The 26,021-nt window shown below is 37.1% G+C and overlaps 1 protein-coding gene across 2 annotated transcripts in view; it reads left to right on the forward strand.

The window, feature by feature from the left end:
- Window positions 1–25,412, forward strand: part of INTS6 (integrator complex subunit 6) — a 43,711-nt gene extending 18,299 nt beyond the window's left edge. Inside the window, exons 2-16 of one of the 2 annotated variants that reach the window (XM_010583357.1) lie at window positions 737–826; window positions 8,821–9,004; window positions 10,045–10,170; window positions 11,027–11,181; window positions 14,080–14,232; window positions 14,372–14,504; window positions 15,023–15,117; window positions 15,538–15,648; window positions 17,269–17,484; window positions 17,593–17,719; window positions 18,923–19,065; window positions 19,722–19,956; window positions 20,704–21,075; window positions 21,538–21,631; window positions 24,774–25,412. In XM_010583357.1, coding sequence (XP_010581659.1) covers window positions 737–826; window positions 8,821–9,004; window positions 10,045–10,170; window positions 11,027–11,181; window positions 14,080–14,232; window positions 14,372–14,504; window positions 15,023–15,117; window positions 15,538–15,648; window positions 17,269–17,484; window positions 17,593–17,719; window positions 18,923–19,065; window positions 19,722–19,956; window positions 20,704–21,075; window positions 21,538–21,631; window positions 24,774–24,867 — 2,328 coding nt within the window. In that variant the 3' untranslated portion in view covers window positions 24,868–25,412. Of the gene's footprint in view, window positions 1–736; window positions 827–6,150; window positions 6,223–8,820; window positions 9,005–10,044; window positions 10,171–11,026; window positions 11,182–14,079; window positions 14,233–14,371; window positions 14,505–15,022; window positions 15,118–15,537; window positions 15,649–17,268; window positions 17,485–17,592; window positions 17,720–18,922; window positions 19,066–19,721; window positions 19,957–20,703; window positions 21,076–21,537; window positions 21,632–24,773 lie in introns of those variants that run through there. The other variant, XM_010583356.1, reaches the window with a different exon arrangement.
- Window positions 25,413–26,021: the final 609 nt, after the last annotated feature.

Genomic DNA, 26,021 nt, shown 5'->3' on the forward strand with positions numbered 1-26,021 from the left:
TGCATGGATTACTTTGGGATCCTCTTTTTCAGGAGGGACAGAAGGCTCCTTGCATACTGGCAGTAGGAAAAGGAAGTGCTAATAGCAAACCAAGTGTGTTTGCTACAGCTAGAGTAGTTGAATGTCTTGGTGGGATCACAGAATGTCTTGCCTTGTATGTGTGTCTGTCTTAAGTGATTCATACAGAAAATTTATCTGTTTTTCAAGTATTTGTTTCTGAAGTAAGTCTTGTGTGCATGGTTGAACCACTTTGGTCAAAATGTTCATGTCAGTTTTCCTTAATACATAGAGTATTAGTTCTTAACCTGGAGATCATGATCACAAGGTACTGGGCAAATGCTTCAGTTGGTCATGCAGTAATTAAATCATGCATAAAATCATCCCTGGAATAGGGGGAATTGGAACCATCTCTGGTTTGAAGAGACAGTTGCTCTTTTAAACAGCTAGTAGCTTGTCAGAATACTGCAGTGCACGTTGTTCTTGAAGTCTTATGTTAGCCATTTTTGCCATGTTTTTGTATGCATTTATTGAATACAGATATATTAAGTGTCTAGCTTTACATGGCCTAACTGCAAGAAGACTCAGAAACCCATAGCACTTTACTATATAGTACCTGAGAATAAATACCTCAGGCCTTATTGTTTTGTCTGTGGGTATCAATGGCTGTTTAATGACTGAACAGAAGCTTATCAATTTGTTACAGCATTTTACATGAAATGGCTTTTTTTTCCCTTAGGGACGAAACCCCTTTTTTCTGGAGCCAGCAATAATTATAACAGTTACTGATGGAAGTAAATTAACTACTACCAGTGGGATACAGGAAGAGGTAAGATCTGACCTCTGTTTACAATGATGTGTACTAAATGTTGTGTTAGAATACTGTTTACACTTATGTAGGAGCATAAATGACTTCTCAAAAGTATGCTTATTAATAGTTTAAACCTGCGTTTTTTCCTTTTTAATTTGAGGTAATTTTATACAATGGTACTACAAAAATCTGGATAGCTCTTTTTCCTTATCACATGTGAGAGAAACATGCAGTACAACTGTTCATCTGTTTAGTAGAATCAGTTTGCTATTTCTATCCAGGGAGTGCATGGATTTTCAAATACGTTGTTAGCAGAACAAATTGATTTCTGTAAAGCCTGTATGTCTTTAACTGGTCTAGATAGAAGTTCTTTATGTATAGACCTGAATTAACGTAGTGATTTCCCAAAGGATGTGGGCACTAGGGAGTATGTGAAATACGTACTACTTTCACACTGGGCTCTTAAAGTGATTATAATCAAATCAGTAGTATCCTTATAATCCAAGATAAGAGCTGAAGAAATGTATTTCAAATTAAATCTGTAGAGCAGTTTAAAACACCAGATCTTAATATACTGGAATACCTGTTCAGACATCTGGAAAACTCAGAGCTATAGCAAATGCTGAGGCACTGAATTATTTTAACTTACTGGTGGTTTTGAATTCTTTCCTTAAAAAGATGGAAGAGGTCACTAGGGATAGGGTTGGTCTGACCAGCTCAGTGCCCATTCCATGCAGTAGTAAAGAAAACCCAGCCCAACAATAAGAAAAAATCCCTAAGCTCATTGCCTTTTCAGGGAAAAGCTTAATATCCAAAGGTCTGTCCTGAAGCTTAAGAGGAGGATTCAGGCTTTTCCGTGTGGTACACCACATTTGACTATACAGATTAACTTGTCATACATCATTGTTCATAATTTACTTGAATTTCTCCTAATACTCTATTATAACACATTCTTACAGCACTTACAGAAGTTGTTTGTATGGAAAGTGGTATTTGAGTGTTTTTGTAATGTGTCTGACTTAGAGGAAGAAAGTTGAATGACCTCATAATTTTATGTGGACTACTAACAAATAGCCATAGCCGGTAACTGAAAGGGCATGCCTGGATCCATGATACCAAGTAGGTTGTCTGTATAAAACCTCACTTTTCATCATATTTTTTTACTCAATAAGTCCTTTTCAGCTTAATCCAGTGATTGATTGGGTGTGGTCCAAAATACTGAGTAAAATTGCAGCCTCATATTTACAGTGATTGTCAGTGAGCAAGTGTTAATTAAACAGAGGGTAGTGTGACACCTTTAGAGCCTTCTACAACATTTAGTGCTGTTAGCAGAATACTGTTTTGTTTTCTTAAGAGCTAATTGGGTAGTCACTTAGCTGTCTAAGTCTTTTCTTGAGGAGAAGCAACTTCTCTGCTGTCAGATGACTAACTTGTAAAGTCTGACATTGACACCTGGAGTGAGGGACACCAGGATGCTCAGGGGGTGAAGCAAAAGGCATCTGGGTAGAGGCTGAGAACTGGGTTTGTTCAGCCTTTAGAAGAGAAGCCTGTGGGGTTGGGGGTGTCTTACCACCATCTGCAACAACTTAATGGGGGAGGGAGCCTGGCTTTTCTTGGAGGTACACAGGGCTGAGGTGAGAGGCAACAGCTACAAACTGTACTTGGGGAAATTCTGACTGGATATCAAGAAAAATTTTAACTGTGTGGGTGATTGAACACTGGCATAGGTTGTCCAGTAGTTGCGAGATCTCCGTTATTGGAGATGCTCAGAACTGAGTTGGACAAGGCCCTGAGCGATCGGAAGGTTCTGGACTCTATAACCTTCAAGTGTCCCTTGTAATGTAGAATCATAGAACGGTATACATTAGATTTCCTTTCATCTTGTTCATTTATCCAAAATGATTTAGGTAAGAAAGCTCTATTGGCTGTGATGAGCTCTTTTTCTTACAGCAAGAGTATTTTTTTATAGCCAACAAGTTTTTTGTGTTGGTCTTCACAAGATGACATTTTCTTATGGTCAGGCAAACATTTGGTCACACATTCACATCTTTAAATTGTTGTAACTTCTGTTGAGAAAATGGGTTTTCTGGTGGCTGCTTTAATCTACTGAATTTAGGCTTGGCTCATGAGTGGTGCTCACTGATAAGTGTGCACTACACCCAGAGTTTTAGTGTCATGATTGTGACATTGGGCCAAATTTGACACTTACATGATTTGAGATGCAGAATCTGCTCTACTAATGATAGTGAACTAATGATTTCTTGGTAAATGAGCAAATTTAAAGGCATTGCCTTCTGGAAGAACTGCAAGTGACCACTGCTCTTACTTCCTGCAAGACAAAATGCAAGTTTCTTTGAGTGCTCTTCCATATGTATTTACAGGGTATATATTTCATACCCAGCAATGGATGTGATTTTTTTTTTTTTCCCCTCTTTTGCTATAGCTGTACTGGTAGGAACATCCTTAACACTATCAAAGAGCAGGGGAACAAAGCATCTGAGGGTGCTTCTATCTTTCAGGGATAATCTTTTGCTTTTGTCAATGTGTGTCCTATTGATCAGAATTTTTCTTAGTGTAGCTTGAGCATCCTTTACAGTTACCTCTCAAGTTGGACATGCAGAAATGAGGCAGAATTAATACAGTAACACTACCCTGGAGATATGGAAGTCTGTTGTTGCTCTTCTGTTCAATAACAAAGCTTTTTGGTCACTTTCAAATGTCTCTTCTGTTCTTTGGGTCTGACTTTGGAGAAGCTATTCAGAGTTGGTGTTGGAAGTGATCATATCCCACTGGCTATGACAACAGTGTTTTTACTTCCTGTGTAAAGTTCTTATCACAGACTAAGGCAGTATATTTTTAGTTCTTTTAAAACTTAAGTACAAGGGAACCGACAGAACATTGTTTTTGGAAAGCCTGTGAAGCCAGCGTGGAACCTGGAGGCAAGTTTTCTCAAAGCTTTGTCATTTGGATGAACATTTGCATTCTTACCAACTAAATCAGCTTTATCACTGTGGGAACACTTGTCATTTGCCCTGGTGTGAAGCAGTCAAGCTTAAACCCTGTTTCAGAGCTCTTCCTGAATTCTTCAGATGTCCTGTTCCTTTGTGGAATTTAATATGGGTTTTGCAGATAAAGAGCCTTACTCATTCAGCACTACTTTGTCTCTGATGAATGTGGTTCCTCAGACTGAAGACAGAAATGATGCAGTCTATGCAATTATCATCTTCACCAGCACAAGTTAGTAAGGTTTTCAGTCTTGTCCCTTCTGGCACTGACTTCTAATGCACCAGTGCTGATGTACTGGAGTGCCAGCATCAGTTCTATGCTCAGCATGACATGTTGACCAGATTCTTCCCTGGATTTGCTTGTCCCAGTCATAACTTGAGGAAGGGATGGGCTTATATTGTTGGAATACCATCATTAATTATTGGTCTCATGGTATGGATTCCTGTGGCTTTCACTTCTGGCCTGATCCCTCAAATTTGGTCTTAGCCCTTTCCTGATCTTTCCTTTAACAAGTGTTTAATTGCTTGAGGGGGTTTCTCTTATTCCTCTTTATGTTATGAAATAAGATGTCATACTTCTCCAGTTTTGCAGCTACTAAGCTATGTTCCCTTGTCTTCCTTCTACATACCCTCTGTTTTAAGAGGAAGCATTAAACTCCTCTTTGCAAGGTGGAAACTGGGCTATTGACCTATAGATACATTCTGGTGAATGATTGTGCAAACAAAAAGCAAGAGCAATGCTGCTTGGCTTCTGTATGTTGCTATTCTGATCTTCCAGTTATAAGAGACTCTTACAGGAGGAATCAGTGATTTTTCTTGACTCCTTATCCCAGAACTGTTTGACATTGTCACATGGATCCTTCTCAGGGCTGATCATCTTGCATCCCTGCTGTAATAACTGTAACAAGTGGTAAGGTCCTGCTTACTTTCAAGAGTAATCAGGAACTGTAAATGCTCCATAATATTTTTAATCGTAGTTCCTACAGCTAGAAATCTTGATTTCTAAACAAATTCTGCAAGAAACGTGTGGCAGATCTTATTAGATGTATGTTCCCGTTCTTCCTCATCCATGTTATTCCTGTTAGCAGCAGTTGCCAGGATCACAGCATTTGGCACTGAGCCCCAGAGCTCTTGACTTGTGAGTGCTGTGGAACTATCAGCTCAGTGTGCACTTATGGTTAATGTTAGTGTAAGAATGGCCAAGTGTATCATGTCGTTGACCTGGTGTCTCTTCAGTGATCTTAAGTTATTTCCTATGGAGGAACAATTTGTGGCTTTCTATCTCTGTGTTATAGCTGCATACGATTGGATGGAAAAAGATGGGAAAACATAATGCTGCTGCTAACTTTAAGTGGAGTTTCTCAGCCTATGAAGAGCATGTTTTCTCAGCTGGGCTTGAATCTCATTGCCCATCCTTAGTCCTTCAGTTCTCTAAGGAGGAAATACTGCATTTGCTTGGAATGTTAGATGTGCCTTGTCTTTTTATGGGTACCAGAAAAGCCTGCAAGGAAGGTTATTTGCCGATAGATTTTTTTTTTTTTAAAGATTTCTTTTTTTAGATACAGAAAGACAGAGAAGTTGACTGTCTCTGTATGGATATTTTTATTGAGTACCTAATCCTGTATTAACCTTTTATGAGATTTCCCAAGATGGAGCTGCCTGTAATTACCTGGGTACTAAAGCTTAAGCAGTGCTAGTGCTGCCCGTTGTAATGCGTAAGCCTGTAAGTGCAATCATTGCCAGAACAGCATTGCTCTCTTTCACCAACTACCGTGCCACTGCAGAGTTTTCTAATGCTTATCTAGCTTTTATTCAGCCTAGGGTCTCTAGGATCCTCTGATGCTTTTTGAGGATTTCATACTGTGCTGCTTCTTATGATAGCATAAATGTATGTAGAAACAAGGACTCAGAATAAACAAAAGACCTGCTTTCCAATAACGGAGTTCTTTAAGATCTCTTCAGTAAAAGGTTGTCCTCCAACCTCTCTTGGTTCTTGAACATTTTAGTGGATTTGAAGGCAGGGAAGAAGCATAAGGCACACACTGCTATCTTACTGTAGCATTATGGCATTTGGGAATGGTAGGGTTTGTGTGTGCTCCTACAAACTAGTGTTGAGACAAAACAGCTGTTTTTAGTACTAAGCTGGGAGGACACTTGTCTGTGATTATATATAGACAACATGTTGAAGACCATTGCTGGTAAATAACCTCCCTTTAAATTGTTCAGTCTTTCTTCTCAGCAACCAATATGAAGGATAAAGAGGAAAAGATGTGCATGCCTTTATATTGAAATATGCGTGGGGAAAGAGAAATTAAATGCAAGATGTACATTTCTAGGCTCATCTGATTTTCTGCTAGGTATGCAGTTGCTATGGTAATACAATACCAGTTAAAAAAAAAGTAACTGGAGGTAAGAAGACCAAGTTACTAATGTGTGTGGAGAATGAGGCCTGGTTTGAATCTATAATTTCTCCAGTAACATGGATGTTAAATTTAACTGGAATTAAACTGTGGGAAGGAAAGTGAGGACGTTTGACTTGATGACGCTGGCTTTACTTGTCATCTTGCAGTTTGAAAATGTTCCTGATAGTAATATGTACATAATGCAAAGACCTGCTCCTGAGTGCTGTTTGGTTTTGGGTTTCTCTCAATATATATAACCAGCTAAGTCAAAGAAAGGTTTTGTAGTTTGAGATAAACTGAACTCAGTATAGTGTTGGTGCAGGGCCCATTGGGATACTTATATATAAATACATATATTAAAAAAAATGTATATATGCTGCCTGAAGAAAAACAGTGCTGTTACATATGTATGTTTTGCAGATGAAATGTACTCTTCAGAGCTAGTAAATCTTCTGTCCAGTCAGATCTAAGTAGGAAAGTTTGGTGAATGATGTTCCTTAATAGCCCCAGGTGAGGACGGTTTAGTACTTGCAATTGAGTCCTCTTACAGTCAAGATTCTAGGCTGTTTACTAAGAATGTGGCTATTCTTCTGAGTTTCCTTTGCCAGGCAGGCTTTGCTGGCCCTTTGTGTGAAAAGGGGAAATACATGCATGTGAATTAGTAATAAACCAGGTACGTAGCTGAGTGCCCCTTGACTGATTTCATGTGAAACATTTGGGGAAAATAGTGCTGCTCTCACATGTGCTTTCTGGTTGCATCAGCAAAAGCAGAAGTTCAGGATGAAGCATCAGGTGTGCTGAAAAGTCCAAAGGGTTCTCATTCTTGCTCGCATGTTAAGAGAGTGAGTTTGTTGTGTTTGTTCCTGGCTTTGAGATTGTATCAATAAATTGATTATTTTTCAAACACAAAGACATGTATTTTTCCCAATATGAGATGCTTGCCATTATGTAAATAGAAATAACTGAGGTTTCCAGTTTAGAAATTAGGTTGAATGCTTTCAAGTTAATCTCTTAAAAATAAGCAAACAAGAAAACTTTTTCAACAGCTTGTTGCAAACTCTTCAATGAACCGCTATGAACTAAAACTGAAGGCAATTTGTAATGGGTGCTTTTGTGGACTTGCATCATGTTTCGGAACAGACTAGCAGTTTCCTTTGCTAACGTTGAGATTGAGAATTGGGATTTTTTGAATGCTGCATGAGAAGGAAAGTGTTTGAGGAAGTGTTGAGTTTGCTTCAGCTTCTGGGCTTTTAACCCTTGTATTTAGCTAGGTAATGGAACTGTTTGCACCACTTGAGTCATTGCTTTGGGGATTTTTTTTCCCCTTTATGGCTGCAGTGCTCCAGGTGGAATGAGAATTTTGCTTGTACTGACAGTGGTATCATCAGCCAGGGATCTATCAAATATTTCTGAAACTTGTAATTACTTGTTGTAAGTCTAGTCTATCTGTTCAGGGCTTCTGTAGTTGAATGTTTTGATCAGCTTTCTTTTTCCTGCTAATCTCTGTGTGAGGTATCTGGATGCAAAAAGAGTGGCTAGAGTGTTGTGAACGCCTTGTGCTGTCCCTTAGAAGCTAATGCATTGATTTTTTTTTTTCTTGTTTCAGTTAACTGGTTATAAAATTGCCACTAACCCTGGGAATTTTGGTTGTTCTGTTAGTCTCTCTGGCTGTTGCACTTAGTTGTTAATAAATAATATCCTGACCATTGCTGTATCTTCAGTGCAGCATGTTTGAAGCCTGAAATTTGAATCTCTTTACTGTCTCTTGGAATTAAAGAGAAAAGAATGCTCCCATGTTTTGTATGTCCCTGGATGGTATCTTCAATTTTTTGAACTAAAACTTTTGCATAGTTCTTCCCAGACAGAGGCAACACAACAGCATGTGGCAAGCAATTCTTCCTTGTATGGGTAGCTGTGGCTACTGTTATCTATTACCTAAAAGTGAGAACTCATTTTGCATTTCAGTGTCGATTTTAATCTTAATCTCTGTTTTTCACTTAAAGCACAGGCATGAGTTTAGTTGTGGGATATACCCAAGTGACATAAAATCTCTGCCTTCTGATTCTATAACATAAGTACCACATTAGTTCACTTGTTGAAGCTGAGTTATTTGGAGCAGGTGATCCTGGCAGCTAGATTTTTTGAGCAACTATACCTAAGTTATGTTTCTTCTGCAGGAGTCTTAGATGAACATTACCTTTTCATTCAGTTGTGCTTTTTATCTTGAAGAATCGAGGAAAAGACTGAGCTGAGAATGGGCCTGTTCTGCAGAAAATTGTTTGAAGAACACTGCAGTGAAGCAGTTCTTACTGCTGAAATTCTAAAGAAAATATTCTATTGATTCTGAAGTTTAGATCGGTTTTAAAAAGCGGTTGTTCCCACTTAGTTTGTAACTCTCAACTTCGTGCATCATGTTGCCTTGAAATGTTTGAAGTGTTGATTAAATGATGGGTGTCTTGCTTCTAATGTACAGTATCTGAATCAAATTATAAATATCTGGAGAGGTTATAACTGTTTTTAGAGTGAATTGCCATCACAATGTAACCTGATTTTTTTTTTTATTTTTTTTAAAGCAGCATATTCACAGATTTAAATTCCTTTTCAGCTCCATTTACCTCTCAATTCCCCTCTACCTGGAAGTGAGTTGACTAAGGAACCCTTTCGATGGGATCAGAGGTTATTTGCTTTGGTTCTCCGTTTGCCTGGTATTACAGCACCAGAATCGGAGCAGATGACAGGGGTACCGGTGGATGACTCTGCAATCACACCTATGTGCGAAGTCACAGGAGGCGAGTGCCCTGGTTTCCTTTGACAAATGAGTACTTTTGCAAATGAAAATGAATTCAGTTTAGCTCTGTTACTCATTCCACCCCATGTACATGATTATTTCTAAGTTCTTACATTATTTGTGAAAACTCAGAACTCGGATACAATAAAACTAAAGACACTTATTGCATTAAAGCTACAGATAATTTAATGTAACCTGCCTTGGAAGAGTGTGAATCTACTTTCTTCAGCAGTTTTTTTTAGAAGAGAAAACTTCTTTTCTAATGCACCTTGGTATCACAATTAGAAATTGTAAAAATTGAGTTTGTTCTGCAGTACAGTTTTGATAAATTCCTGGCATACTCTGATCTGAAGAAGCCAAAAGTGAAGGAAATGTGTTGGGTTGTGTTTTTTTTTTTTTTTCCCCTTCCAGAGCATGCAGAATGCAGTGCAGAATTTCTGCAATGCAGAATGCATAATATTTCTGCAAAATTGGTACTCTTCTCTCCATCATAACTCATATTCTTAATCTCTTAGAAATTATATTCCAGATCAAACTCAGGCATTAATTTTATAATTTGTTTGTAAAAGTTTTTGATTACATCACATATTAAAAACATAACGATTATTCTGATGCATTGGAGGGGATGTGATAGAGAGCAAGCAAAGGGATTTAAAAAGCATTCCAAAAGGATTTGATTCCACTGCTTTCTGACTGTAATATCATACTATACTAACAGTGCTTTGACTTAGAATTCGTGGACAGTTAAGTGTTGATGTCTGTCACAAGGGGGAGCCCATTTTCCATGAATGCAACCAAGAATTTGAGTTTAAGTCATTAAGGGTCTAAAACCCAAGCATTTCCAATGAGGTGCATGTAACACCGTTACTGCTTCACTAGGCTGCCTTGCTGCTTAAAGAAAGAGGGAGTGTTCGGAAGAATCTTTAAATCAGCGATCCATATGTAAATCAATGTTTGTGACGGGTGAACAGTTTTAAATGATCCAAGTTAAAATAAGGGCAGAAACACTGAACAACCTTAACCTTGACTGTTTTGTTCTAGGTCGATCATATTGTGTGTGCTCTCCAAGAATGCTGAATCAATGTCTTGAGTCATTGGTGCAAAAAGTGCAAAGTGGAGTGGTAATAAATTTTGAAAAAGCTGGACCAGATCCCTCGCCAATTGATGGTACTTGAAATTTTTTACACTATGATATCAAATGGCGGGGATCACTATCCATATAACTTAGTGAACTTAATGTAATAGTTGGCAAAACAAAAGGAAGACTGTTGCAATTTAAAAGATAATACTACAAAAAGGACCTGCTGTGTCTGAAATTCTGTTGTTCTTTTTCAAAATACTGTGTAGCTGCTAGACACTATGTAAAACCTCTACATTTGGTCATATTACTCAGGTAGTTTTAAATGCAGTTACTCGCGTCAAGCATAGTTAAATGGGTTCATGAGTTTTAAGCAGTAGCTTTCAACCAGCTAGAAATGTAAATGGAAATACCGTGGGTTTATATGCTTATCCTTTTTTGTTTAATGTAGTAAAGTGACTGCATTAAGAGTTAAAATAGCAAATACAACTGTGCAGCCTTAACTTCTTGTTCTAAATAGCTTAGCTAGGTCCCTCTTAAGATGTTACTGAGAAGTGTTTGTGGGATTTTTTTTTAATCCTGCTTTGCTGCAATAAAAAGTTAGTCCAGTGGTATTAGTCATGTGTAAAATTTTATTTTATGCATGGAAATGTAAAGGTTCTCTGTTAATAATAATGGGAGGAGAAAGAAGCTGATTATTGTGAAGGGCTCCAGATAATTGGCTTTCTCAGCTCTGATCCTCTAAACATTCAATGCTTATTTGGTTTCTCATAGTTTCTGGGTTTTTGCAGAAATACTTACTGACAACTGTCTGCTGTTCTTAGAATATTAACTGCAGGAAGAGCTTCCCTGGGGGTTTAGTTCTTAAACTCTTCACAGAAGTTGTTTAATACTCTTTTTGAGTTCTAACACTATTTTGACTCATAAAGCCTTTTTCTTCTGTAGATGGGCAGGTGGATATATCTAGATCCTTTGGACCCCAACCCTGGCACAGCTGTCACAAACTTATTTATGTCAGACCAAACCCTAAAACTGGGGTTCCTATAGGTCATTGGCCTGTTCCTGAATCCTTTTGGCCAGATCAAAATTCTCCAACGCTGGTACGTACTGAAGTTAGATAAAGCAAAGGGTTTGTGTGTTGGGGAATATTCCAGGATTTCCTATTCACTGATTTTTAAATCTTGAGATATGTACTTCATTGTAGCAACCATAAAAATGGTGTGACCCAAGAAGGAATGACACATGTAAACCTGTGTTGCAGTTATTTCTGATATATTACTGATGAGCAAATAATACCATGGGGTTTGCTTTTTAGTAACTTTGAAGCATTAAGAAACTGCCTATAACAGATTTATATGTCGACCTAGTATATGCACGTGGTGTTTCTGTTTGAACTCTGTTAAAATATCAAACCAGAAATAAGTTAGCACTTTGATAATAGCCTATCAAATTCTATTGCCTCGCAGATGGTATTAATAAAAGATAGTATGATCTTCCCAATTTTGAATCCTTGTGATAGTTCTGTCTTCATTCTAGCACGTGAATGTCATTTCATCTGCTGTGTGCAGTGTAGCCATACCTTAAGTTTATCCCAAGTAGAGAAACTTGTCTTGTTTTTTTAAATACTACCCAGAGAATTAATTTTATTTGTTCTTTTTCATAAATGGATGTATGCCACTGCCTTTTATTTGGTCTGAGAACTAATTGTTAGTATAGTATAATGTATTTTTGTATTTCTGCTAATCTTGAGAATCATTAAAATAGAAATAATGCAGTTGTATAATTGTTCCCTATATTTCATGATGATTTTTATTGAATTTTTGTGGGTTTTCTGATCTGAAACTAGTGTGCTGACTAGCAAACTTATTGATCTTTTCATAAATTTTATCTCCTTTGTTTGAAAAATCTATAAAGTTCTTTGAAATACAGGTTCTTGAGGAGTGATACAAGTATGAAATTTTAGTCATGTTTACAGGTTTGATATTGCTGGCATCCATGGCCACATTCATTGAAGGACGTGGATGCCCTTCTGAACTACAAAGCAAGCTAGCATATATGAATAAAAGTAAATCTTCTATAGTCATTTAAAAAACAAAATGTCATTGTGTACTGGATATTAAAAAGCTGCTTTGTAGGAAAACTGTCCTGTGTACTCCTTGTAATCACTATGAATAGATTATGTGCCTCTATTCACTATAGAGTCAGTACAGTTTGTCTACTGCTGCAGATCTTGATTGTGATTGCTAAAACAGATCTTGCTAAGTGAAGATCTTGCTAAGCTTGTTGAACTGAATCTGCTAAAAACATGAGGTTGACTTACCTGAATAGCAAGAAGATGAGAAAATTCTTCTCTTAGTTGTAGCATGTATAGTTCTCATAACTGCATAAAGCACTGGATTATTGCATGTGCAGCTGAATTCCTGTTGACATCAATTGGAATTCCACATTGAACCTTCTATATGCAACATTGTGGAGCTAAGTTTGCTGATAATGTTTCAAGACTTGTATTTCCTTACTGTTCTGAAAACATGGTATTAAAACTTAGCATATTTTGTAACTCTTGGCTGTTTGAGTCCATAGTTAGATATTTTTCTTTTCCTCCCTGTTACCTGATCCACAGTGGAGTTGTCTCAAACAGTCCTACCCCAACAACTGTTTTGTGTACTGTAGGTAATGATACTATCAAGGCTTTCTTAAATGTATATGGAAGTCTGCTAATAATTGTGTTGGCAGATCAACATATAAATGGCTGCTCCCACTGCTCTGAGGTAAAAATAGTTCTGCTGTCCAGCCAAGGGTTATTTGACTTCTCAAGTCTTAGCATTCAACTTCTTTTGCAGCCTTTTTATTGCTAGTATAGCTGCTTCATGGCTTGGTCAAAAACTCCACCACAATTATTTATTGGAGGCATCTTCTTTGAAGAGAACTGCGGTTCCTTCAGTTGGTTGGGCCTCCTGTTTTGTGTGCACTTGGACAGTACACCTCCCTCAGAGTGGAGACGCTCCAGGCAAGACCCAGCTCTGTGGACAGATAACATTTGGGTGGCTCATCCTAAAAGGAAGAGGCTAGAGTTTCTAGATGTAGGAAAACTACTTTCAAGTTGAGGTGGTAGGAAGGTCCAAGAAACCCTGTGTTTCCCTAGTTTATCTTATGTATTTATTAGTTACCTTCTTGTAAAGAGAGTAAATGGAAGGAGGCTTCCCAACTGAGCTCTTCCCCAGAGCCTTGTGGCCTTGTAGGAGGCTCAGGGTAAGTATAAGAGCTTATGTTCCTCTCCTGAAAACCCTCGAGTGGAAGGCGTACAGCTCCAATTTTCATTACACACAAAACATCAGCTTTCCCTTCCAGCAAAAGAAATTTCAAATATGTTGTTAACCTACACTTGAAACTCAAGGCACAAAGGCCTTTTCCCTGTGATTAATAAAAAGATTAAAATCCAAACACTTAAATTGCTTGAATTGAAATAATTTTTCACAGGCCTAGTTAAAATGTGAGTTCTTCTAAAGCTTGTTTTTTTTCTGAACTCATGCTGCTCTTGGTCATTATAACTCAGTTTGAATCTTGTAACTCTTTAATTTGCCAAGAAGGAAAAGTGCTGGAGGAAGTCAGCAAATGCAAAAGTACAGTGCCTGCTTCTGTGGGGAATAAAGATGGGCATGCCCCAGAGTAGCATTGAAGATGTTTTTGTCCCCACTGGGATTTACTTCCATTTGCAATGTTTTTGTGTATATGCAAGAAGTTTTACTTGCATACTGTTCTAGACTTAATAGGTAAAACAATTGGCATTTACTTACAAAATAAGATTCCTTCAGATTATAAGACAGTACTAAGGTCATAAATTAATTGCTTCGGACTCACTAACAATAAATATGAATCCTGTATTGAATAGGCTTATTAAATATGTCTGTTTTCAAAGAACCTGTATTACTTTAGTTGTCATAGCACAATTGCATATTAATCGTTGCGCAGACTTATTAACAGTGAATGCTTATGTTTAGCCACCTCGCACATCTCATCCTGTGGTGAAATTTTCCTGTACTGACTGTGAACCGATGGTCATTGACAAACTGCCTTTTGATAAATACGAGTTAGAACCTTCACCACTGACCCAGTTTATCCTGGAAAGAAAATCCCCTCAGACCTGCTGGCAGGCAAGTAGAGTGCATGCTGAATTGGAAGTTATTTGTAGAATGCTGTTTTTCATAGACTTTATTCTATAATCAAAATAGGATGTAAATTTTCAGCACACAATATTTTGGATTTACATAAATATAATGTGTTTTATTGCAGGTATATGTGAGCAATAGTGCAAAATACAGTGAACTTGGTCATCCTTTTGGTTACTTGAAAGCTAGTACAGCGCTGAATTGTGTGAATTTATTTGTGATGCCTTACAATTATCCAGTCCTCCTTCCACTGCTAGGTAAATACCACTTCATAAAAAATTTTCTTAGGTGGTAGGCAATTGAAGAATTGATCTCTTCTAATTAGATTACTGCAATTAATGCCAGTGTTAATCACACACCTGTAGAAAGGTAGGATGTTGAGCAATGTATTTGTCATCAGTAACTTGTTTCACTTGTCACCAATTGGCTGACCTTCATGACCCAGACTCAATGTGTAAGATAATTTACTTAATCATCACTGCTCTGGATATGTTGTGGTCTCGCTTTTCATTATTTTAGGATCCATTTTTCCCAATCTGTTGTCTCAATTACCAATTCAATTTGATAAATAATTTATCAGGTTCCATCTTTTGGCTGCAGCATTAATCTTGTCTGTGTGTATATTTAGTTTAGTTATATGTATGTTAAAATACGTATATTAATTTAAGCACTGAGCAATTGGCATTTGTTTGAGAGTTTCTTTTATTAGAAAAAAAGATGCAATGCTGTCTAGACATGCCTTTCATTTTGTCTCTTTTCTTTTTATAACCATCAGATGACTTGTTTAAAGTACACAAGGCAAAGCCTACATTGAAATGGCGACAGTCATTTGAAAGCTATTTGAAGACAATGCCTCCTTATTATCTTGGGGTAAGATGACTTACTGTGTTAAAATTTCTATTTTGTTATGTAACTATAGTTATCTTTCCACTATGGGTGTAGTCCCTATTTCAAGTAGAATATGTATTAATTTAAGAGAGAATAGCTAAACTTCATGCATAATAATCCTGTTTTCACTGGAGTCCTGTGGAAGGCTTGAGACCTGAATGTTATGAAAATTTCATCAGCTGTGACTCGTATATAAATGATATCTCTGTTCATAATTGATTCTGTATGAATGGAACAACGCTTTAAAAGAACAACAAAAATGCTGCCCTTGAAAGTCTTTGTTTTTCTTCTTTTCTAACTTTGAAGACCTCAGATTCTATTTGAAATGGATACAGTTAGTTGAAGTATGTATACAACACTTATAAAGTTAAATATGACTATACAATATATTCCATGTTTCAGCCTTTGAAGAAAGCTGTGAGAATGATGGGAGCACCAAACCTTATAGCTGACAATGTGGAATATGGACTTAGTTACAGTGTCATTTCATATCTCAAAAAGTTGAGTCAGCAGGTAATGTTGAAGCAAAAGAGCAGTAAAAACTTTTTTAAGATTATCCTGATATTAGAATTACTCAAGTTCAATGGCTTTGAAGGGAAAAAAGAGCAGAAAGATCAAGTTAATACCTTCCCATAAGCAATTAGCAAAAAAGCACTTCAGTTTTCTGAATTGAGGGAAAACTTAACATTTAAAAATAGACTTTATAGACTGGACTATAGAGGTAGATATGGAGGTACAAATTGAGATTTTTTTGTATTTAAGGACCATTTTTACTTGTACAGACAGTAACATATTTTTGTCCAAAAGAAAACATGTTGTCTTACCTTAGATATTGAAGATGTCCTAGCATTTTTTTCAGAAAATAGAGATTTATACTTTGTGCATTTGAATTGGAAAGTGTCCTTTCTTTGGCTTGTGAAAGGAAACAAAGTGTTCCGTAAATATAAACTGACATAATTCAGAATCTCAAATAAGGATACAGTCATAGAAGTGGCAAGTGACCTTTTGAAATTGTTGACTGTGTTCAGAATAGTGCCCATATCTTTGACTAGTCTCCTGCACCAGCTAAAGCATTTCTGCCTTGCTACCTCCACTTTTATTTTGTTAAACTGTGCATGTTAAGCTTTCTTGTTCAAGGTAATAAAAAAATGCAGTAGGCTTGAAACTTCAAGAAACAGTAGTGCAAGTACTTGTAACTTAACTAATGAGTTTGACCAGCTTTTTCTTAAAACATTAATAAAAATGATTGAGGGAGCAAACTTCTTGAAGTTTATAGTATATCCTATTAAATCACAGTCATGTTGCTCACTATTCTGTGGACTGATCTCTCAACCTAGATATCTTAGACTCCTAAGATATAATGACATGCACTGCAAATTGTACTTAAAGCTTTTCTAACTTCTGAAAGGCACTGCTAATAGAGACCCAGTATTCTTAATAAGTATATATTCAAATTTTGAGTAGGCTATAAATTTATGTGAAACTGCGAAAACAACATTGGCAGGTGTATTAGTAAATTACTTTTGGCTCTTTGTTCAACTATATTCTGCCAAAAAGCTGGCATTTATGAACATGTTTGATTTTGGTACAAATCTAACATAATATTGGGGGTTAGGTCTGTCTAGTCAAACAGAATTGGGTATTGTAATGTATTTCATATTTATTAATGTTATGACTATTTGTATTGAGCTTTTAAAAAGTTGATACCATTGTGTGACTGATCACAACTATAGTTGTGGGAGAATCAGTCTTTTGAGAACTACAGTGTTTAGCTGTGATTGTAGAAAACAGTCCATGTGAGTACAGATAGATTTGCAGAGAATTACTAGTCAAATTATGGCATTTTATGAAAATAAAAGCATTGCATGCATATTGGTGCTTAGATACCATAATGGGCAGCAGAGGAGAAATATGCAGAAGACCTAGGCACAAACTGTTCACTATATTTAAAATTGTAGTAAGCATTAAGTGGTTATGTATTAAGCACTCCTTAAGCACTCATCCTGGTTATGGTCGTCATAGTGTATTAGCACATTGTTGAATCTTCTGGATAGGAATTTAAAATGAATAAGTCTGACTAATCCTTTTAAGAGCATATTGTCAATTTTATTTATTTATTTATTTCAAATTAAGGCCAAAATAGAGTCCGATAGAGTCATTGGCTCTGTAGGCAAAAAGGTAGCGCAAGAGACTGGAATTAAGGTCAGAAGCAGATCACACAACCTGTCTATGGCACATAGGAACGATTTTCAACATCTGCTACAGGGGATTACTGGGGAAATTCCTCATAGACCTCTAGACCTCAATATGAAGGAGTATGCTGGGTTCCAAATAGCTTTGCTGAATAAGGTAAGCACCACTGTGTGTAATGTTGTTATTTTCAATATACTTCCATTGAAATGCTAGATATTGTTTCATACATGGTATTAATTGGAACTTTATTTGCTGGAACCATAGGATTTGAAACCTCAGACTTTTAGAAATGCTTATGACATACCCAGAAGAAATCTTTTGGATCAGTTAACACGAATGAGATCTAATTTACTGAAGAGTACTCGCAAGTTCCTCAAAGGACAAGATGAAGGTTAGATAACAGTTTATTTTTTGTCTACTTGTGATGTGATTGGTACTAAAAAAATGAGGACTATAACAAGTAGCGTAGTTCTTTAAAACTTCGTGGATGTCTGCTACTGCCATTAAACTGCATGTTCTTTTAGATTTTTTTTTCTTAAATAACTTACTGGAAGAAAAAATGGTGAGGCTAGAGAAGATTGCAGATTCACTGCTCTGTCCTTTAGTCCGTATGAGGAGACTTGGGCTTTTAAATAAGATTTTGTTTACTGTTTTTTTCACAACTTTCATGATGTATCTGGAAAAAAATCACAGGGCAGTTCTGAACATTACGATCTCTCTCTATAGAAGTGGATTTTTAGCAGTGGAAAAGTAAGGTTGCTCACTGGGTGCTGCCTTAGGCCAACAGCAAATAGTTCAGTAGTCTGCTAATTTATTCCTTTACCTTTCTACTGTGTCTTCTGATACTGCTTTATGGCAACAGAAGATGATGAAGTAAGTGGAGAAAATGAGAAGAGCAATGTGTATGTTACATTAGTCTTGCCACTACTTGGGTCAGATTAACATCTGTAATGAAGTGATAATGTAAGGTGAAATGCAGAGAAGTTACTCTTTGGGGAGGGGGTTAAACCACTAAAAGCATACGTTTTACTTGTTCAAAGGCTTGGCAACTTTAAATCCATAACAAGTTTAGAATCAGGTCCTATGGATTTTAAGAATTTCTTGATTCCAGTGGTCAAAAATCACCATTGCTTTGGGAAAATGCTAGTCTCATCAAAAAATTTTGGGTGGCTAAAATTGGGTTATGTCAAAGCTGTATGCAGCATGGCATTACTACTTTGCATTAATGTGTCTTTTGTTTGTAGTAATGTTTTAGTTATAATTTGTTCCCAGTCTCAGTTTTTTCACCCATCTGCCCTGTTGAAAACTTATGGGACATATTGGAAAACTAACATCCATGTATGACAACTATTGCTTATTTCCCTGTCATAATGATAAATACACAAGGCACGTACTGATTCATTTAAGCAAGTTTCCTGCACTCAAAACACGATGGTATAAATACCAGTTAGGCAAGAATAATGGTGAGTTTTGCAAATCTATTTTGTTAATGCATTTGATAAAAGACTGAAAACTGGAGGTGTGAAGTGGATATAGACTAAATTCTCATAAGGTGAGCAGTATCATATATTAATAAACCCTTCTGTTATGATAGATCAAGTTCACAGCGTACCTATAGCACAAATGGGAAATTACCAGGAGTATCTAAAACAAATACCTTCTCCGCTCCGAGAGCTTGATCCTGATCAACCACGAAGGCTTCATACGTTTGGCAATCCATTCAAATTGGACAAGAAGGTGACTTTCCTGTAAAGCTTTTTAAAAATGTGCTGTTGTGAGTGTGTGCACTGCCGATTAGACCATTCAAAGAGCAATGTATTGGAGAATCACTTTCCAGTATTTGGAGAAGTACTGCTTACAGGAAAGCGTCTCAGATGTTTTTCCATCAATAGTATTCTATGGAGGGCAGTCTTTATTGGAAAATCAGTATTATGCCTCTGAATTGTATTATAAATGAAATATGTTTGTCACTGTAGTATAACTAATACCTAATCATGTTTTCTTTACCAAACTTCCTCCATAAAAAGCTTCCCTTAACTTTGAGAGCATGGACTCTCCCTTTTGTCCAGATCTGTCTTGGACTTGACCAAATTACCAATGTCATTTAGAGCTGCTCTTATAAATGTTTTAGTTATTTTGCAATTACTGAAAAGGAAGTTTGACAGCCCACTCAGTTGTCTTACTAGGCAGACTGTTGGATAAGGGCCTTAAGCACATTGATTTAGTCTAGGGAGGTTTTGGTTGACATTTGAGAATTCAGTACATAATGGCATGTTTTACATAGTTGCCTTATACATGGTAAACATCATCATAACATCAAAGCATTCATTGTATTTTATATGATGTATTTTTGGCATAAAGTTTAAGAATTCTCCCCGTTAAATTAATTACAGGGAATGATGATAGATGAAGCAGATGAATTTGTATCAGGACCTCAAAATAAACATAAAAGACCTGGAGAACCAAATATGCAAGGGATTCCAAAAAGACGACGTTGTATGTCCCCACTGCTCAGAGGTCGACCGCAAACTCCTCCAGTTGTGAATAACCACATTGGAGGGAAAGGGCCACCAACGCCAATCACTCAAGCACAGCCTGATGTTATTAAACCTATTCCTATTCACAAAAGTAAGTGAATCTTCATCATCTTTAGAGAGTTTGCTTTTTAATTTATGCAAAAAACTTGTTTATGTAGAAATGCCATTGGCTGATTTCCCAAATATGGCGATTTTATCCCTCATTTTTGAAAATGAAGTATTTAAGTGTGCATCTGGGGTTAATTACAGAAAGAGTTAAAATAGTCCTTCAGACAGAAGTCTCTTTCATATGAACTTCCCAGTATAAACAATGCATTTCCTGTATTAAATGAGGAGACAATGTAAACAGTCAGAAGGGTGTTCTTCCTTTGCCTGGGAATGCAGATGCTCCAATAGTATCGCAATGTGAAGTTAATTTGAATTTTGCTTCAAGTGTGGTGAATTCACTTCCCGTAGTGTGGAGCTGAGGTGCTGTAAGTCTTGCTCACTGTTCAGCACTAAAGTAAACTTTGTCAGTTCAATTTAATGGGGAAAGACAAGCATGTCATTAAAACAGATTTTACAGGTGCTTTTTCTTTTGTTGGTGTCATATAGCAATTTTTCTTTTCATATATAGAATATACCTGTGGATTTTTTTTTAAGCCATTAATTGCCAGAAGATATAGTAATGTGCTCACTATTACAACCCACAAACACATTTTCTTATGCCTGGTGTGTAGAGTAGACTATACAAGCTGGAGCATAGCTTTACAAGAGTTTAATACTGAACTGACTTATTGACTTATATCAGATGATAAAGAATGTGAAACTGACAAGAGTAATCTTTTTTTTTTTTCAGCATCAGAAACAAATAATGAGGTTACAATGGATGATGTGGTTGAGAATCATGTTACAGACCCACTTTCATCAGACGTTTTCCCAAATACTGTGGATTCAGAGTTTTCAATTCCCTCTTCTCCGTTCAACTCATTGGATCGACCAGCAGCTCATACAGAGGATGTAGGCCATGAACATTTAGAGAATAACTTGAATGTTGACGGGTTTTTGGAGAATCATGAGGAATCAGGTAGTAAAGAGCAAAGTACTGAAGAGAACTTGCCGATGTCTTCACCCAGCAAAGGGAGAAAAACAGCGCATTGCAGAAGTTCCAGAGAGATTAATATAGAGCTAAGAGCACAAATTATGAAAGAGATCCGAAAACCAGGAAGGAGTAAGTATACCAAATCTCTTTCAGGTGATTGGCATGAGAGCCAGACAAAGAATTCACATTAGATCACTATTTTAGAAACATGATGAACCATGAGACTGAAGCAAAATAAATTTAAAGCTGAAAAGATTTGTTTTAAAACCTCTGCTAAAAACTTCCCAGATGAGTGATTAAAACATTGCTATACTTATCAATGTCCATGATGGTCATGTTTTTTATATTATCAGTGTTAGAATTCTTGTTAGGTGTTCCAGTAATACCCTAAACTGCAGTTTCCTGTTTTTTTTAATGCTAGTGTTCATTAAACAGTATGTCATTGCTACAGGCCTGGTTGATAGGAGATATATCCTAAAAGCTTACAAAAGCTGAATGAAATCTGTTGCATTTCACTCAGATTTCACTCAGAACAACAGATATTTGTATAGGCATTTCTTAAGTAACTATGATTTTGCTCTTCTCTTTAAGAATATGAAAGAATCTTCTTTTTACTGAAGCATGTACAAGGAAGCTTACAAACCCGACTGATATTTTTACAAAATGTTATTAAAGAAGCTTCAAGGTAGGTAACTGAATTGTATTAATCTTTTAAAACTGCACCATGTACTGCTATACATAACTGCTTGACAACCATGCAGTTCTTTATTTGAAACCTGCCACACAATGCTTTGCACTGCAAATAAATAATTCCCTAGAAGAAAATCCAGAAACACATAAACTTACTGATGTGTGTTGTTTGCACAAGCTTACCTTTTTGCCTCACATTTTGTCTTTAAAAATGTGACTCTCTTCCTACAAAATTTGGCAGCAGTTGAGTGTTACTGTTGGATGCATCAGAATTAAATCCTCTCTCCCACCATAGTCAACAGTTTTCTGTATCTACTGGTAGAAAAGGTTGGCAATTCTGTTTCTGTTGACTGTTGTTAAATTTTAATTTTTATTGGTTTGAGTGTAGGAAGAGCTTAATCTCTCTCCTTGGTTAGATTTTTATAGTGTGGTCATTTCACCCACCTGGATAACACTGCAGTTCTCTGCTTCTTTCCTTATCCAGGCAAGCTATCACATTTAACCAAGGTTCCCTACTCCCTGCAGGAAACATGTCTAGGCTCTCCAGAGTTCTCAGGATAGTCTTGTTTTGTTAACTGATAGATGACCTTTGCAGTGCTAATGGAATGCAATTCAAATTTGGGATGCCTGCTCTCTTTCCCTGCTCCAAGGAGCTCTGACTCTGAACACAGACTTAAGAAAGCTCTTGAGCATTTCAGCAACAAAATGTGTGTTTAAAAACTGTCCCCATTCAATTCTGGAGGCTAATCCACTAGAGAGTTGTGAGGGGAGAGGAAGGTTTCTAAAACAATCCAGTTTTCAGCATCCTGCGGAAACTGACTGTCCTGCAGTTCCTCTTCTGATAGCAGAAAAGCTATCACTTTTGAGAGGCAGAAATCAAGGTGAGGTAGATAATGGATATTTTTTTTTTCTTCTTCTTCCAGTTGATTGTGAAAATATTAAGGACAAGGGTATACCACATCTCAATTTCAAATCCTTAGCTATTTCTGTTCTGGCAAAGACTTGACTTATGCTTAGTGATACACATTTGGCTCAGCCTGGGTGGGTAGTATTAGTGCTTATAAGGAGTCCTTACTGAACACAAGAGACATGACTTCCCAATAGACGGCTATAACTTTGGATGCACAAACTGAAGAGTTGTTTAGGAAAGGGCTAAAAGGAAGTAGCCTATGTAGTGGAGAGGTCTTCAGTATTTCTGGAGTTCGCATAGCAAGCCATTTATGGTCCTAGTGCTAAGAATAAGTGTTTTTTTTAATTCTCTGCGAAATAGTCTAGAGCAAAAGGTGACAAAATACAGATCAACATTCTCCAAATCAACCAACTTCTCAGTATGAGAAATTGAGTTCCTTTTTATTTATTCTCCAAATCAAGAGCTTTAGGGTACTAATACACATAGCAAAGCCCAGAGTGTGTACCTAGGCAAACTGCTGACCAATACCCACTAGTGATAAAAATGCTGGCAAGAAATAATACAACCAATTTCAAAAGAATAATGAAGCTTTATGCTCAATAGCTAGAACTACTCAAGGAAGTTTTATTAAGGGAACTAATATTCTTAGAGTGAAGAGTTGCATTAGTGTCAATGCTTAATTCTGTTAATTACAGTATTAGTTAATGTGGTAAATTGTTTCTGTTGATGTGGAAAAAATAGTTTGCTGTAGGGTTCAGCATTTGGAAAAGAACTTTCAGTGAGATGTGCTGAAGGGCTTGACATAGTGCACTGTAAACCTGAATTCTTGTGACAACAGTTATGTGAGAATAGTTAGCAATGTGTTTTTTCCCCACTTTCCACCAGGTTTTAAGTTTCTAGGAAATGTCTGCTGTTAACTTGTAGAGCTGCTTCAGAGGGGCTTGAAGGTATTCTGGAAAGTAATGTTACTGAGTCACTTGCACAGAGTATTAGCACGTTAAATTTTCACTAGGATTGTATTATAATAAAGCACTTTGCTATTAGATTATTGTACTTTTACTACAGGGAATGAGAAGGAATAATTACCTATTTCCCAGGTTAATACTTTTTAACAAGCAGGGAGCAGTTGTGAAAGCAATGAGGAAGAATGAAGGGGAAGCAGTACTTGAAGTGTGGGGTTTCTATAGGGTTACTGAGGAGAACTGTGATGAGAAGGATGGGTAAGGGGCCCAGAGCATGGGTATTCAACAAGATAGTCAGTGGTTGGCAATGGGAGCTTGTTTCCCCGTAGTCAAGCTGGGGTTGTGGGGAGGTCTGTGGTCTGGGAATTAGGGCAGATGCCATGTTTCTGTGAGTCAAGAACATGGACTGGGAGGCCTGGCCGGGACTAGAGGCTTTTGCTGGGGTTTACTAAGGCCACAGGACTGAAACCTGGTCTGTAGTTCAGAATAGTACCGAGCTGAGAAAGTGTGTGGTCTTTTCCTTGCTGCTCATCTTTGAGTATGCATACAGCTGCCAAAGTATCGGTCGGATGTGGCTTCTCAGATGCAGAAATGTTGCAAGGGGGAGGGCTAGCTGGAAACAGCAAGGAGCTGTGAGCGCCGAGGCAGGGATGTGAGCAAAGGGGACAAAATGGTCTGCTGTTCAAATTTATGTAATCGATATGGAATAGAACTGCAGAGACTCGAGGTATGGATTACAACTGCATTTTCTTTAATTTCTTTCTCAAACTTTTAATTTGTATTTTCTTGTCAGGAAATCTGCTCTGCACTGTGTAATGGCTATTCCTTCACCAGTAGCAACTTCACTTAACTTTTGTGAATGCACCATGAAGGCATGCAAATAATCCCTAAAAGCTGTTGCCAGCTTTAAGGTTATAGTTCTTTAGACATATATTTTATTTCTGTACTTCAGAACTTCACTTCTGGAAACAGCAAGCACTCAATTCTCTTTTTCCTGGCTTTCTGAGGGCTGAGTGATGTTCAGCAACATGCTAGAATAGACTGTAGTCAGCGTAGTTTTGTATTCTCTCATTAAATGGAAAAGCAGGTTAGTAGTTTACCAGAACTTTAGGAGACAGCGTATATACGTATGAGGTATATATAACCTCATCATGCACTGGACCTAAAATAATAACTGAAGTTTCCAGGGTTCAGTGAAAGTTTTTGTGAACTATGTTTCATGTATTACTGTGTGCATCCATTATTATGCTTTCTTTTAAATACAGGTTTAAAAAACGAATGCTGATAGAACAGCTTGAGAGTTTTCTGGAAGAAATCCATCGCAGATCCAGTCAGGTCAACCATATCAACAGCAGCTAAGAAACACTGCACACAAGAGAAAGCCACAGCAGGGCGCTGCTGTCCTTAGTTGCATTCATTTTTGACATGCACTCTTATCTCAAGTTCCTGTACCCGAAAGAATGAGAAGCTGCTCTATAAAATGATGAGAAAAGTATCCATCATCTTTTTTTTTTCTCCACTTCTGTTATTTTTGTAATGTGAAAAATATTACAAAAACATTTTTATTTAACTAAATGGAGAACTTCTTGCTTGTCATGGACTTAAGTGTCACTTTCCCTCAGGTTCTATTTTTCTTAATCCAACCTTCAAAACTATCACCTCTTAAGGTTGAACTTTGCCAAAAAGTTGCTTTGTAATTTTCAAAAAAAAAAAAAAGCACATACATTAAACAAGGTAATGTTTTGTATATACAGTTATTTTGGATATATTATTGTAAGTTGTATAAATGTATTTTGAAAAATATTTAAGAAAAGCACTTTTGTTATTCCATCAATAAAAGCTCTATTTTAATCTTTGTGTAGGATTGAGTACAGTTTTTATTGGAATAGTTAATTTTGCCTTCCCTTTCCAGAGCTTATATGTTCTACTATCAGTGTTAGAGAGCGAAGAGCAGTTTTGTGTCACTGGATATTCTGTTCTTAATCAGAGAGCAAGTGAAAGGAAGCTAATGCTGAATCGCAACTACGGTAGGATGATCCCTTGTGGCCTTGTGTACTTTGCGTTTCGCTATTTGGTGAGTAACATAGCAAACTGATGTCCTGTATGCACATCCACAGCAATGACAAACCCCACAGTTTTATGAGGATACAGTGTAGTAAAGCAGGGGTCAGTAGCCTTTGAGGAATCCTGCACAGAGTTTTTCTGTGTCAGAAGTTTTTACATGTTTACAAATGCAGGAACAGCCAGAAGGTGCTGCTGCTTGGGTACACAATATCACTGAATGCTTTATTGGCCATGTCTTTCATCTGTGCTAGATGCTCCTAAATTCTGGAAAGCTTTGTTTGATTCAGTGGGAGCAACTCCCCTCTCATGCTTTTCCTAGGAGTCAGTGGTTTGCAGTCTTCACCCAAAATCTTTATGGGCCTGGGTTTCTGATGCCTGTGTCGTGAGTTGCTGAATCTTGTACTAAAATACTCACTGTATCCCAACTTTTGTCAGGATGCTGAAAAAAA

Source organism: Haliaeetus leucocephalus, unplaced genomic scaffold (assembly GCF_000737465.1).
Source record: "Haliaeetus leucocephalus isolate CR32 unplaced genomic scaffold, Haliaeetus_leucocephalus-4.0 Scaffold897, whole genome shotgun sequence".
Taxonomy (NCBI): domain Eukaryota; kingdom Metazoa; phylum Chordata; class Aves; order Accipitriformes; family Accipitridae; genus Haliaeetus; species Haliaeetus leucocephalus.